The sequence below is a fragment of the Poecilia latipinna genome, unplaced genomic scaffold (assembly GCF_001443285.1).
Source record: "Poecilia latipinna isolate Pla-1442-1.1 unplaced genomic scaffold, P_latipinna-1.0 Scaffold2032, whole genome shotgun sequence".
NCBI lineage: Eukaryota > Metazoa > Chordata > Actinopteri > Cyprinodontiformes > Poeciliidae > Poecilia > Poecilia latipinna.
Window position 1 is genome coordinate 36,143 of NW_015114648.1, and position 15,837 is coordinate 51,979.

General features: G+C 35.1%; 2 protein-coding genes across 5 annotated transcripts in view; one reads left to right on the plus strand and one right to left on the minus strand.

Moving 5' to 3' along the window:
* Positions 1 to 1,591: 1,591 nt before the first annotated feature.
* LOC106935838 (C-type lectin domain family 10 member A-like) lies at positions 1,592 to 5,250 on the plus strand. The gene is made up of 8 exons (XM_015016538.1): positions 1,592 to 1,714; positions 1,792 to 1,884; positions 2,064 to 2,198; positions 2,324 to 2,491; positions 2,663 to 2,740; positions 3,330 to 3,469; positions 3,772 to 3,866; positions 4,820 to 5,250. Exons 1-8 carry the CDS (start codon positions 1,645 to 1,647, stop codon positions 4,977 to 4,979), a joined length of 939 nt encoding a protein of 312 aa, XP_014872024.1. The 5' UTR covers positions 1,592 to 1,644; the 3' UTR covers positions 4,980 to 5,250.
* A 2,749-nt stretch (positions 5,251 to 7,999) lies between these two features.
* The window catches only part of LOC106935835 (CD209 antigen-like protein E), a 40,008-nt gene continuing 32,170 nt past the window's right edge, over positions 8,000 to 15,837 (minus strand). The window contains exons 1-7 of one of the 4 annotated variants that reach the window (XM_015016536.1): positions 15,811 to 15,833; positions 14,753 to 14,830; positions 14,129 to 14,227; positions 11,505 to 11,681; positions 11,053 to 11,195; positions 9,128 to 9,228; positions 8,000 to 8,744 (exon numbers count right to left, since the gene is read on the minus strand). In XM_015016536.1, the coding sequence (XP_014872022.1) occupies positions 8,600 to 8,744; positions 9,128 to 9,228; positions 11,053 to 11,195; positions 11,505 to 11,681; positions 14,129 to 14,227; positions 14,753 to 14,813 (726 nt within the window). In that variant the 5' untranslated portion in view covers positions 14,814 to 14,830; positions 15,811 to 15,833 and the 3' untranslated portion in view covers positions 8,000 to 8,599. The other 3 variants (XM_015016533.1, XM_015016535.1, XM_015016532.1) reach the window with 3 other exon arrangements.

Genomic DNA, 15,837 nt, shown 5'->3' on the forward strand with positions numbered 1-15,837 from the left:
GGCCTAATAATAATTTACAGCAAGGTTTCAATAGGCTCTCGCAGCGCTTAGCTGCTCGGGCCTAATAATAATTTACAGCAAGGTTTCAATAGGCTCTCGCAGCGCTTAGCTGCTCGGGCCTAATAATTTACAGCAAGGTTTCAATAGGCTCTCGCAGCGCTTAGCTGCTCGGGCCTAATAAGTTAAAGTTATTCTTTGCTGCGCGGTGCATCTTTCATTATCTATTAGCTGAAATTGCTGGAATTTTTTGTTTTACAAATCATCAACTATACTCTGACACTTTGTAAAAACCTCTAACCTTGTCTCCGTTTTAGATTTCCAGTTTTTGCTTTCAAATTATAACTCATATTTTCAGATAAAAAAACATACATTTTATAATAATTATAAATTTAAAACCGGATGCAGCCTGATGCACTTATCATTTTGCTCTTAATTTTTTATTTTTCAAAACAAATCTTTTACATTATCAAGCTAATTTTAATATCAGAAAAAGATGATTTGAGTGAACACCACAAGCAGGTTTCAAATGATGTTTTAAATTTTTAAGAAAAAAAGACATGCAAACTGAAGTGAAGTTGGCTGGCAGACCTCAATAAGCAATATTTCATGCTGTGATCTGAATAAATTAACGGATTCAAAGCAAACCAACAAATCCACCTCTGAAAAAAATGAGAAACAGTAGGTTTTGACGTGGGGTCCAGGTTTAAATCCAATTGAGATTAAACTGGTCGCTCATAAAAAATTCTTCAGTCTTGCTAAATTAAAGCAATTCTACAAAATTTCCCCCACGGTGACACAAAGCACTCAGTTGATTTCAGCTGTTGCCATTAAGGGAACAATTATTTTTTTAGAGCTAGGTTTGTTGGATGCCTTTTTCCCCTGATAAATGGAAGCATTTTGTATTTTTGTCTGATAATAACATCTGATTAATGGTCTGAAATTCTGTAACAAAAAAAAATCTGTGAAGGCACAAATGGTTTCACAGCTCTGCAAAACAGTATTTGAAGTAACTAAACCTGAAATGTTTTTATTAAACCAACAAACCCACTGGAACAGATTCCACACTCCATGAATGTCTTGTAAATTAATGCGTATGAAAATCAACCCAAAGTAAGGTTTTTGCCAACATTGTAAATTCACTCCCATGTGGCGTTAAGCTTCTTATGAAAAACTGATTAGAACCAAAGACTCTCATACGAATAAAGTGTTTTTCTTATAAAATACCTCACCTCAAAGACCTCTGCACATTTCATAGAATAACCAACTAGAATTTAAACTAGTTTTCCTTCTTAAAACTCCATATAAAAGTAATTTTTTATCAAGTATCATCATCACAATGCTCAGTTTATATTCTCGTTTGCCAGAAATGCACCACAAAATGGCTAATTTGTGGTGCTCTTATTGAGCCTCGTTGAAAGCAGGAAGTTGAGTTTTTATGTGGGGGTTTTCTTGAAGAAACCAGCAGAAAGAAAAACAGTTTTGAACTGCAAACCAAAAAACTCCACCTGTTCAGCAGATTCCTGTCTAATGGTGCTGCTTATGCTGTGGGTGTGTCTTATGCACAGTAAGAGTCTTTTGTACCAATCTTGCTTTGCATGTTACGTTAGTTGTTGGTGCTGCACAGCCTGCAGCCAACGGGTCACGATGGAGAAAAAGCACATGCATGTTCAGCACAGCAGACTTTCCAACTCTGCTTCTTTAAGAAACTGCAGAGGTGAGTTTAGTTCAGACCAACAACCTGATGATGTTTCTGTTGTCTGCTGTCTTGGCTGTAATCTTCCCTCTGTTCAGGTTCAGAGAGTCGTTTCCATCTGAGTGTCATTCTGTTCTTCGGAGTGTTCAGCATCTGCCTGCTCATCGGACTGCTGGTCGCCAACGCTCAGTGTGAGTCTGCTTAGAAACCTAAAACTATTACAACTGTTTTATGTATTTACCTACGGTCGTTATTAATCCAGTGCTTGTTTGTTCCCTTTTTTTTCTTTTACAACCTAAATTGAAACACAAATACACTCAACATCTCAACATGTACAGTAAAACTGTCTGAAAATGTTGATCTATTATAGACAATGACGCCAAACGTCGACTGACTGAGGATCTCCAGGCCTTGAAAAAGACTCATGCCTCCACAATTTCAGAAAGAGACAGTCTGAAAACAAAGCTGGATGAGAAATCTAAAGAGCAAAGCATGTCTGCTCAGAGTGAGCCCTCAATCTAAACCTCTTCTGTTGATCAGTTTTGTCTTTGTCAGTAAAATTTAATGTGAAATTCAAAGCTCTCCTGATATCATTTTTCTTATGTCATGCCTTTTAAAATTTATTTTCAGATATTGACTCCAAATGTAATTCAAATGATGAACTCCAGAGTGATCTGACTGATCGTCTCCTCGCCTGCAATGAATCTCTTTTCAACATAACCAAAGAAAGAGACGAGCTGAAGGTCCGGCTAATTGAGTCTCTTAAAGAGGGAATCGATGAGGGATCGTCTCTGCAGAGTAAGCCCTGAACACCATTCACTTTTTTTTTTATTTAATAAAAAAATATTGATAGGGTAGGTATTTCTGTATTACTTTTAAAAAATACATATATCATCCAAAAACCAATGTGGTGTTGATTCATTTTTATGTTTCAACTTCAAAGCTCTTTTTTTTATTATCTATTTTCAGATAACTCCATGGATAATATGACAGAAACAATTGATCTCTCCACACTCTCTGACAATCTAACTGCGTCTTTCCAAGAAAGTGAGAAAAAACTTTCTTTCCTGTCCAAAGACAAAGACCTGCTGAACGCTAAGCTTGGTGAAACGTCTAAAGAGTTGCTCCGGCTTTGTCATTTGTTTGAAAGGAAGTCTTTAGTTTTCTTTGTTAAAGATGGATGAAGTGAAGTTAAAGTTAAAATCAAGACAAAATTGGTCCAAATTATCTGGCATGTTCAAGATAAAATGAAGACATTTAGAAATGTGAAATGCTTTACATTAAAATAAAACATTGTTCTAACAATATGTTATTGATGTTTGCACAGTAAATGATTATGTTTGTCCAATATTTATACTGTGCAAAGAAGTTATTTGGTATATTGTACCGACAAAAACATGGTGTTAGTACAATAACATTTTCATACTAAAACTTGACAAAACTATTTTTCTTTTGCTCTGCGCTGCTTGCTCGTCAATTCCTGCTCTTTAACACTGTTGTCTTTAGATTATTATTCCTTCTGGCCTGCATATAAACAGTCTGAACATTTTGCAGTGATATTTCACAGTGGAAGAAAAATAAAAAATTGATCTTCATGTAAATTTTTGAATATCCGAACTCGATTCTTTTCTTCCAGACACAACGTGTCCTCTCGGTTGGCCGAAGTTCAATTGTTCTTGTTACCGTGTCTTTGGTGATGGCTCCTGGGACGAAGGCAGAGCGGACTGCACAAGAGAAGGAGGAGATCTGGTGGTGATAAATAATCCTGAGGAGCAGGTGATGAGAGATTTTAAAGGGACACTACTGATCAAGTTTACAAAAAGAGAAATTTAAATTATGATGTTATGTAATACAGTCAGCAGGCATGTTGTTTTTATTCTCTGTATAGTTTTATGTAAAGATAAAAGACTCAACTAGATTTTCCACTGACAAGAAGTTTCCTCTAAATCATTTAAATTAATATTTAGCGATAATTTGTTAGGTGATCAGTGGTTGAAATAAGGTAATGAAGCGAGGAATTTTTTAATTATATCAATTGTCAAACCTAAAAGAAAACTTTTTATGTCAACATTTTACAGAATTTTCTTGCTGAATTGGGGGTGGACGGCTGGATTGGTTTGAGAGAAACTGAGGGATCCTGGCTGTGGGTTGATGGAACCGCTCCGAATTTCACGTAAGGATCCAGTTTTTCATTGAGCGCCAACAGTGACGCTGGATGTTGTTTCCTTTAGTTTGCAACATGGTTTCTGCATAAACACTTAATATTTGTGTAAAGTCATGTTGTCAAATATCAACAAGAAGTTAGATCACATTGAATTTAAATATTTCATTGAAATAAGTCGCAGCATCAAAACCTTTTAATTTTATTTTTAGCATCGTTATTACATTTACTATCTGACCTGATAAAAATTTTTACCTCCGGTATCTATCAATTATTTATTATTGATACTAAAAAATAAATATGATGTTTAATTTTGAAAACTCTGAAGCTTCATAGTGCAGTAGAATTACATTTGAGTGGCATAACAAGTCACTCATCAATAATAATAATGATCAGGATGCTGCAGTCTCTCTTTTCTGTCTTTTTTTTTTTAAGAGATTCAGACTTTTTTTTTCCAAACAGTAGTTTCTGCTGGACATTCATTATTTGGTGGTTCAGCACAGGTTATTTCAGTCTAAGACAGACAGATGGACAGAACCCAGGTCAATGCTTGAGATAGGACCATGATACCTCCAACCATTATTTTTTGTTATTTGAGTTTGAAAGAGCCTCTAAAGACATCAGAGCTTTCATTTTCTTTAAAGTTCTCACGATGAACTGCACATGTTCAAAAACTCGAGAGTGAGATCTAAGTTGACAGTGAGGATGCACATGAAGTTTATGTGAAATTTAAAGAATTTCAAGGTTTATTTAGTTGGTAAAAATGACTTTTAAAAAAGAGAATGCTTTTAAATGCTTGTGTCTCAATTTTTTCTTCATCTGACTGCCTGTTAACTAATCAAAATCTGAGGACCCAACACAATACTGGTTAAATAACCACAATTACAACTCCATCACAAACCTAATTATTGTTGACTAAAAATGTTTAAAATTAAATTATAAAGCTTTTTATTCCTTTATTCCAGGTCCTGGAGCATCAATCAGACTGATAACGGTGGTAGTGATGAGGACTGTGCACATATCACATTTGATGCCGGCTCAACTTGGAATGATCTTCCATGTAATGCTACCAAAAGTTGGATTTGTGAAAAAAAATACCAACAATGTTTGCTCCATAATTTCTGAAAATGATTTATTTTTATTCTTCGGCAACCAAGCAGACTTTACCATGTTTAACTCGCCTGTTACAAAATTGCAAACGATGAACTGTATAAGCATACACAAGCGTTTTATTTCCCCCTCCCACCAACAGAAAATGTATTCTCCCTCTGCTTACTAGCTCAGTTAAAATTAGGAAATGTTTAAGTTGCTAGAAGTCACTCGCTGCTCCTTTTCATTATGTGTATAAATAAAATTTCTTGAATCCAAATTCTTCTCTGTTGATAATTGAATTCTGACTTTTAGTGCTCCACACATATGTTTTCTTTTTAGTAGAAATACAACTTTAAAAGGCTCAGTGTTTGTGAACACAGAGTGAGATAAAAGGGTCCGACCAGTGTCACAGTGAGCGATGGAAGGAAATGATTTGGGTTCATGTTGTTGCTCATCTGAAATCAGATGCACAAACCCTCTAAAGTAGAAAATGATCAGATGAAACAAAGATTTGAAATTGACTTTGAACAGAACAATTTACTTCACATATATGCAGGATATGTGAGTTTTGCATTAGCAAATTAGCTGAAGTCAGTTTGGTGTTATTTCCACATACATGGTAATTGGACTCAAAAATGAAACGGCGTTGACAGGTCCACAGTCTAACAGTAATAGTTTTATCCATAGGAGGATTTATTCATTAAAGATAATTTAAACAATTTTTCTCTAATGTTCACAGGGACATCATTTTCTTCAATTGTTATATCTGGAATGATTTAGAGTGTAATAGGCAAAGAAACACATTTAAACTGTGAGAGATGAAAGTATGATAAGGCCCTGGCTTTGTGTTGTCTATTATTAAACACTATAACATTCTACATATCAGTGTTTCCTTTAGGTGTTTCCTTGCTTCAGCAGGTTATTTCAATAGACAGGCAGTAAAGCAGGGAAACATCTAAAACATGCAGGGCAGTGTGCCTTGAGGACCAGGGTTAGGAAATACTATTATTATTAAAGAATAAGAAATCATAATATTCCTCTGTAGGAAGTTGTTCTTTCCAATGGCACATTTCATTCAGGACTCAGAACCTTAAATATGCTAAAAGAATTTAACATCCACATTTGAAAAGATTAAAAGTTTTAATGTGGATGAGCATTAGCTGTCTTAAATAAAGTCTTTTTTTTAAATTCTAGATTATTTGATCTATTTTTCAACAGTTTCAGAACCTGTTCAAGCAGGTTTCAGCAGCCTTGTACGTCCCTGGCAGCTCAGCGACGCTCCGGCCGGGTGGAGACAGCAGGAGCTCTGGGACCTAAAGGCCTGATGAAGACCAGAGAACCACGAGACGCTCTTAGCTGTTGATGCTGATCTGCTTTGAGGCAACATTTGGAAAACAAATAATATTTCCTGAAGAGATCATTAAAAATGTTGAAGGTCTAACATTACAGTATTCTTTTTAAACGCTTAGGAACAATTTTGAGAGCAATTTTTCATAAACCTATACAATTAGCACATAGGTTATTTGCAAAATTGATCATGTCAGTGAAAAATCTATTATTTCTTACAGAAATTAATTTTTTTTATTAAAACATCCATAACATTTTGTTTGATTAAACTAAACACTCCTTGTGCTCATCTTACATCATGAGTAGCATAGAGAGAAAGTCTATTACCTATTAATTCAATTACTTATTTCTCTTTATGTCACAGTTTTTGTAATTACCTACGTCTCAAAAACAAAGAGATCACACTAAATATGATCTGCCTCTTTCTGCTGAGCAGGGCCTCGTCAACATCACAGGAAATTAATGTTAGTGGCCATATTAGCAGCTCAATAATGGACGAATCTTCTGGAGTGACGAATTCATCCATGTATTGATGTCACATCAGTTTGGCCACAGGCTTCCTCCATAACCTGGATGAGCATCATCTGGACAAATAACAGGAGATTATACACCTTCACTGCCATACAGGGAAGAACGTCTTGATGGGGTGTAAATTTGTTGTTATTCCCCTTTATTATGATGCTCCTACAAACAGTGCATCAAACTTCCTTCAGAAGTTTATTTAATCACAATTCAAATGAGGCTGTTTGTTAAAGAGCATTAAACAAACAGCCCATGTAGATGTTGCACAGTTAATCTGTGGTTTCACCGGTTTTTATTATTATTATTGACAACTATTAACACACAGACAGTGAGCGCCTCCTTGGCCTGTTGAGTCAGAAATGCTCACTGTGTTCAATCCGCCCTCTAGTGGTGAACTGCTGCAACTACAGCCTAATGCCTCCCTCAGTACCAACAGGAGAGACAGTCAAGCAACAATGTTTTCTGTTGGTTAAAATTTAGGTTTTCAGCTTATATGAACGATCTGGAACTTTTCACTGCCTAACAAACAACAAAAACAAAGAAATTAGGAGATAGGAATACATTTTCTAGATTTTTACAAATGTATATTGTAAAACTAGACTTGAGGTCTAAAAAAGCCATCAAGAACCTAAACAGTACATGACTGTAGAGTCAGTGACTTGATGTAAGTGGTTGAGCTTCTTTAAATATAAATCTGTCAAAGGAAATCACATCTTTCACCACACATGCATGTTCAAAAGACCAAGAAGACATTCTGACAAAATTATCTGGTTTGCTGCAGAAGATTCTCACAAACTTATGAGACAGTTTGTGATTATTTCCATAAATGAACACAAACATTTACTTAATTTTAGATGCAAAGTGAGAGAGAGACTTGCATCTCAGAGCTCAATTTCTGTTCCTTATTATAACCATCTACGATCAAGAAAGAGAGAAGGAGTGAGTGTGGCAGTGGAGGGGTAAAGAGCAACACAAATATGGAGGCTTTAGTCATCAGCTTGGCTGCTGTGGGTTTGGGCTCCGGCCTGATGGCCTTCACCACATGTCTTCCCTCTCTCTCACATCCTGCTTTCCTGTCAAAGTCTTGAAAAATAAAAGAAAGAACATGCATAGTTTTGGATGGTGGGAAGCAGCCAGAAAACCTGAAATGTCAAAAAAAAGAAAAAAAAAAAAAGAAAAGACACTTCCAGAATCTGCAAGTTTATTATTTAATTGCCTTTAAAAGCCACAAAGAATTTCAATATACAGGTCCAACTTTTCAAGTTAATGTCTTTTGTACAACACTTTCCAACATCATCATCACCATGGACAGTCTCTCCACTCTGTATTTCTTAACAAGTGTCTTGTGATTTTTTTTCTGCTCATGATTTGTTATTTTTCTTTATTTGTTCTTCTATCACCACCATTTATCTGTATTTTCAGTATTGTTGTGAACACTTGGTGCAGTCACAGAAATCAGGCCTTTTTGTGGACGTCCACACACTGCTAGATGTTACAGATGACAGGATTTATTTCAACAGGCTTTACAATGAAGCAGACAGCAGATTGGCAGCAACAATAAACTGTAGATCCATATTTAAGAAGGTTTTATGTGGAAGAAAGAGCTGCATTACAGTTAAACCTAATTTGCAAATGGATAATTTGTTTGTTTTTTAAAAGAAAACTTTAAACATGGTGCTACTGCACTGTATCTATATAACATTTTCAGATATCTGCAGTTGAGTACAAAACGTAAAGCTTAAAATAGCCTCAATTGTAAAGCAACAACTAATATTTACCCATCATTACTCTGGAGCCTTTTCACAGATCCACAGGAAAGAATCATCACATTTATTATCATTCCATGTCTTGTAGTTTTCCCAGATCTGTGCACAAGCTTCACCTCCAAAAGCATTATCAGGCTGGCCCTGTCCCCAGTATTTTTTAAGTCTGCAAACAAGAGAGTTATTTCACACATTATCTCTGACAACAAACATAAAGAAAATGTCAACTTATAAGCTTTAATGCTCCACATTGTAAGTGGAAATACAGTAGTTTGTTTTGGAGTCCAGAAGATAAATAAATGATTTACATAGTTTGCATTTGCAGAACAACTTCCCGTATTTTAACGACTCAATTTTTTTATTTTAGAAAGAGAAACATGTTGTTTACAAAAAGTGTGTTTATGATGACAGTTTTCCATTTTCTTGATTATATCAGGGGTTTTTCCTCTACAAAGAAGTTTATTTTGGCCTGGTGTTTCTGTTTAGCTGTGACATCTTCCTGGAGTGACCATCAGTCACAGGATTAATGCAAAAATAGGAAAAACCTACTCAGAACTCAGAGGAGTGCCATCAACCCACTTCCAGGATCCCTCTGTTTCTTCTTTTAAACCAATCCATGGTGACTTCTCAGAAACGGTAAGAACAAATTTCTGTGAAACAGCATAGAAAATATTGCTTTCAGACTTGAATCACAACACAGTGTGTATACTATGATTGTCATCCAAATATACTGATCACTTTTAAAATTATAACTTCTAAAATCCTTCCTCTCTTTCCCCCTCCAAAAGAAACAATTTTGATGTAGATTCACTTGTCAAAAACTGCAATTGCATTATTTCGCAGGTTTCTATTTGAAATAAATATTTCTAAATGCCTACAGTCTTACACGCTATATCAAGTTATATGCTGGAGTCTTTAGTGTAAGTGTTTAGTTCCACATATAAATGTGTTATATGTGCAAAAATGAAGCACATTCTTATGCAAAGTGCTGTTAGAAAGTAATTGTTTTTACATTTTCTGTTTAAATATTTCAGATCAGCCATGTTGGGACCCCGCCATAGAGTTAACAAACACACTGGTATAAAAAAAACTACTAATCCCAAAATTAATTGCATTAACCCACTTTGAGTCTGATGAGGAAAAGGAGAAGTGTAACAGCATGATCAATGTGACATTACAAACATTAGACATTACTGCCTCACTTCCTTCCCTTTTACAGGCTACATTGAACTGGACGTCATGTCTACATCCAATCTCTCTGAAAGAGAAGGTATTGCAACTTCAACTAACCCTTATTGTCTGTTCTATCGGTATTTTTTCTTTCATCTCATCTAGTTAACCTGTAAAATTAATCTGTAAAAAGTTCTACAGTCTGTTACTATAATTCTAAAGGTAAAATGATTTTATGCTGTTGATACAAAGGAAGCTCCATGTTCCAGTGCTTAAAAACCTACTTTAAACATTCATAGTTCACATTGAACTGTGACATCATTGCATTACTTTACTGGTCAAAAGTTCGTATTTTGGGTGAATGATTCTAACTTAGTGATTTTGTTGATTAAGGGGTTTTAAGGTTGAAATATTTTTGTTAAATAAACTCTTACATGTTGGAGAAAAGTTGTTTGTGTTTATTCCATACACATGTGAAGAGTCATGCTGTTTGAAAACATCACTGAAGAAATTAAATATGCATTATATGCAATACCTACACCATAGGCAAGTATTTATAATCAATAACTGAGGCTGAAATCATTAAGCTATGAGTTTCAGCATAGCAGTTATGTGTTTTGTGTTATAACATATTACAATAAAAAGCCAAAGAAAATAAACCTTTTCTAAAGAAAAAAAGAAAAAGAAAAGAAAAGCAGCATAAAAAGTATTAACCTAGTAAATAAAAAAATCTAATTTTAATCTATGTCTTTTTTAAAAATAATCAAAATCCTATTTAAAATAAACGTAACAATTTTAACTAAACATGGAATTTTAAACACTCCCAAGCAATTTCCACACTTCTACTTCTGTGCTTTACAAAAACAACAAAAAAAAAACCTAAACCTTTATCTGCTATGAGTGTGTTTCTAAGTGTGTGTTAGGAATTAATTTGCAGAAAATTGCACAACCAGTTTTTAGCTTTAAAAGTTCACTGTTTTCTCACACAGGGTGAGGTTGCAGCTGTGTCTGCTCATAAATTTTTGTCTCTAAGTTTATATTTGATATTATGGTTCTGGCATGTAATCAAAACAAAACAAAAGTTAACGAATTCAAAACAGCAACAGGCATTGCTGACCGAGCTACTGCTGTATGTGTAGCACATATAAAATATCTAATTACACTGGAAATGTCTGTAGATTGTATTCAAATGCGAGAAACATTATGAAAACATTTTTGAGCACAATCTTTATATTGAAGCACATAGGAAAGTAATAATCTGATCTGCAAACATAAATGAATCTCACACTGAAAGATCACGTCACCTGTTCATCATCGTCGTTTATCACCACCAGATCTCCTCCTCTGCTCCTGCAGTCTGCTCTGGCTTTATCCCAGGAGTCAATTGTTGTAGAGAGGAGATAACAAGAACAACTGAACATCCTCCATCCTGCAGGACAGGTTTTCTCTAAAAGAACATGAAATATATATATATATATATATATATATATATATATATATATATATATATATATATATATATATATATATATATATATATATATATATATACATATTCTATAAAACCATTTTTCTAATTATTGTTTGAAAAAAACAATGTTTTCAAAAATGAGTTAGATTTTACAATTTTGCTTCATCACTCATTTGACTAGTCATTAAAATATGAACTACAAATAGATCATTTAAAGCCCACTAAAACCAAAGCCTGCTTTTAAGCCTGTAAATAAGCTGCTCTCACAAACACATTAGGACTTACTTTTCTTCAACTCACTCTGAAGCCTGGTCACTTCATTAGACATTTCCATGAGTGTTGCATTCAATTGGTCTCTTGCTTTAGTCAGAACAGAAAGCTGGTCATTGCTGGCCTGGAGACGATCAGTCAGATTGACTTTCATATCAGAGAGACCTGCTGCTGAGCTGGATAATGCATGAGCTGAAATCATTTAAGGTAAAATATATCAGAAATGCAAAATATGTTTAAGATATATATGTATATGTTTTATTCATAGGCAAGACAATCATTTTCAAAGGGTTTGTCACAGAAAAAATTTATTAGTAGCACATTATTTGAAGGGTGTCCATAAGAAAACATGACATAGCATCTGTCATGACTATGAAGGAGTCTTTATGAATGTTTGTGACTGTTGTCAAGAAGTGTCATTCTGTAAATAATGACATTTAATGCAAAGTTGACACTTCTAATTGACTTTTAACACTAGATGCACCTTGTAGTGCATCTAGTGTTATTTGCCAATGACAACAGTCATAAACATTCATGAAGACTCCTTCATATTTATGACTGTCTCATGTTAGTCTTATGCACACCCCTTCAAATAAAGTGTTACGAATGAAGGTGACAGACAATCTGCTAAAACTTTTATGTAACTTCAAGGAAATGCAGTGACTTGCAAAGGTATTCTAACTTCTGAACGTTTCCATATTTTGTCACATTACAAACACAAAAGTGCTAGACAGCTGTGAAATGGAAAGAACATCATACACAATTCAAAACATTTAACAAATAAAAAACTGAAAAGTGTGTCATGCAAAAGTATTCAACCCCCTTTTTCTCTGAGTGTAACTCAGGCGTGGAGTTATAAGGGGGGCTGGGGCCTGGGCCCAGATGGGTGCCTGAGTCTGGAGGTGCCAGGGAAGGAGGAATGGTTTCAAGTCGCTTTAATCTCTGATTATAGATGGAGAAAGTGTGCCCTTGCCTTTTCAGAAAGGTTTATGTAATGTTAAAGTTACTGTCCCTCAATGCAATATATAGTAGTCAGTCCCAGTGACTCTTTCACTTACAGTTTAGCCAATGTGCTTCCTGGGTAAAAATCAAACGATAAAAGCGGTCCAAACCGCCGCACTGGGGACACAGCAAATGCATGATGGTGCTTTGGTCAGATGAGACCGAAATTTAACTTTTTAGCCAAAATGCAAAACTCTGAGTGTGGTGCAGAACTAACACTGCACATCACTCTGAATATGCCAAAGCTGGTAGAGACAAATCCTAAAATATTTGCAGCTGTAACTGCAGCGAAAGGTGGTTCCACAAAGTATTGTCCCAGTGGAGCTGAATAGTTTTGCACACCACATTTTCAGTTTTTTTGTCTGTAAAAAATAGCTTTGAATCATATATAATTTTCTTACTTCATAATGGTAATACCATATTAGCTGTGTCCGAATTCAGGGTCTGCATCCTTCGAAGGACTGGTCTACGTAGGACGGGTCCTTCGAAGGCCGGGAATAAACTAAGACCGGAAGAAAAATATCTGTGGATTCGGACAGGTCTAGCCTTCACCAACTGTCCCCGCCCCCACCTCAGCGTAACTCATGTTGCCAAGCAACCGTGACAGCGTGAAGCAGAGAGCGGAGAAGAAAAAAACAAACAACGGAGCCGAAGTTTGTTTTTCAGTCATGTATTACTGATTTCTATATTATTCTTCAACTTTTATAGTAAAGGATGTTCCATAGTAAAAAGGAAATCTCTTAGTTTGATTATAAAATGTTCAAATGTGTACTGCACTTTTCTACAAGGAATACAAATTATTCATTTACAAATATAATACTCTCCACATCGCAGATAGGACATTACGGTTAAATAAACATATTATATTTGAAGGCTTAACTTTAATTAATCAATCAAACCGATGTGCTCTGCTTTGAAATACTTTGTAAACCAAACATTTTCAACCAGACCTGTCTGAATAATATGGTGTTCACACTTCATGTAGCACAACAATTCATCTTTTAAGATCCTCAGAGAGTTTTTTGCCATGAGATGCCATGTTGGAACTTTGAGTGACCAGTATGAGAGCTGTACTACAAAATCTAACACACCTGCTCCCTATGCACACCTTAAACCTTGTAACATTAATGAGTCACATGACATTTTGGAGGGAAAATGGCAAGCAGTGCTCAGTGGACATTTAGGGTGTGGTCTCTTAGGGGTGTACTCACTTTTGTTGCCGGTGGTTTAGACATTAATGGCTGTATATAGACTTATTTTGAGGGAAGAATAATTTTACCCTGTTATATAAGCTACACACACACACACACACACACATGACCTTTCATTGTGTCGAAGTGTCATTTTGTCAGTGTTGACCCATGAGAAGATATACTTAAATATTTGCAGACATGTGAAGGGCGTACTCACTTTTGTTATACATTGTATGTATTTATGTTTGTGGATGTAATATGATAAACTATGGAAAAGTTCAAGGGACATTAATTTGTTTTGCAAGCCATTGTACTGTTGTGATGGTATTCATTTATAAAAGTATTCCTTCTCTTTACATTAACTTATTTGAAGCCACGTTTTGTGATTTAAAAGGTGAAGCAGATCAGGGTGATGACAGATAAATGTATGACAACAAAACTCACAGTGAATGCCAAGTCTGATGAGTCCAATAATGAGGATAACACTCAGGATCCCCAAAGAGATAATAACCACATAGAGCCTCTTCTTAGAGCTGCTAAAACCTTAACAAAGACAATTTATTCCAATACCATTTGTAGTGGAGATTGTTTGTCAAACCAAACATCCTATAAATGTTCAATCCATGAGCCGCTGCTGCTGCACTGGGTGAAGTTTCATACAAAAGAAGTCCAATGTCCAAAACTTGACGGTTGCCCATTATGGTTGATTTTCTCCAGTTGGCAAGCAAATAACAAAATCAAACTTTTCATTGTTTCCTGCTCTGGTAAAAAACCTTAGGCCCCAAACCCAGTGCATGCTGGTCCTATACCAGACCCTATACTTATAGTAAATGGACTCATTGTTCTGTCTTGCTTAGAACAACAGACTAAAAATAATTAAACAAAAAGTAAATATAACTAATAACTATTAACCAACAAATAAACTCTGTAAATAATATAAAAAAATATAAAGTAAACCAACAAAATTCAAATTCATGAAAAAAATGAATAAATAGCTTCAACACCATTAATTTCTCCTGGATAACATTGAAAACATGTTTGTGTTTTTCTCTCCCAGATCTTTCTTACCTCTGTCTTTTACAACTGAAATGTGGCAGACAGGATCATCATTAGCATAGATTTCCTCCATTGGTTTGACTGTCTTATCTGCAGTGAAAACAAAACTATATGAACAGTGAAAATTGGTTTATTTTTTGAGGAAGTTGCAGGTTTTAAGAATGATCAATGTAGTTGAACCAAATATTGTTTTTGAGAGGGACATCTTAATCTTCTTACAACCTTATATATTTATTTGTGGATATTTTGGATGTTTAATGCTTAAATCACAGAGAAAATACTGAGTGCTTTAAATTAGCCATGACAAACTATAGAATAAATTTACATTTAATTAACACATCATGTAAACCTCATTTGCTTCCTAAAACCAAGTACACTACATCTTCTATAAAATAGTTTTCTAACTACACTAAATAAATAATAAAATAGCATTTTATTTTATTTAAATGACTTTGTTTTCAGTTCATATCTAGAAGTTTAAGGCCATTCCTCTTATTATAAAAGTATTTTGATATAAAACTGTTTATTCCAGATGACTTCAAAGAAAATGATAACTTGACAGTTCTTGAACCAATTAAGGAATGGTTTCTTATCCAGGCTGCTCCTTCCAGTAAATGACTTGTTGTAATATGACAGAGTCACATAAGACTTATTTCTGACATCATAGCTTAAAATTATCTCTGGATTGTATTGTCTGACTGACTGTCACACAGTTGTTATTGTTAGATTTCAGTTTGCATAGTACCCAAATGTAGAGATATACCATGGCAAAACTGAATACCTTAATAAAATAAAGAATAACTTACAACAAATTAACACAGGGCAGGTCAAGGGAGGCAGGCAGACAGCAGAAGAGTCTAGTGAAAAGTAATGAGAACGGATGAACTTGTATACCGAGGTAGAGGTGGCAAAAGAGGAACAGGTGTAGCAGAGTGCAGGTTGGGTAACATGAGGAACAGAAACTAGTTAACACAAGGGAGCTGAATCAAGACCCAAAGACACAACAACAAAACTAAAAACCAGAGTTCAAATGGGTGATGGGTGGTCGTCCAAGGGAACAATAGACCTACTGGACGTCCAGGGGCTTTAGAAGGAGA

Coding starts and splice junctions, on each gene's coding strand:
- LOC106935838 (XM_015016538.1), top strand. CDS start 1,645: ATGGAGAAAAAGCACATGCATGTTCAGCACAGCAGACTTTCCAACTCT. Junction 2,199..2,323: donor GCAAAGCATGTCTGCTCAGA/GTGAGCCCTCAA, acceptor ATTTATTTTCAG/ATATTGACTCCAAATGTAAT. Junction 3,867..4,819: donor GGAACCGCTCCGAATTTCAC/GTAAGGATCCAG, acceptor CCTTTATTCCAG/GTCCTGGAGCATCAATCAGA.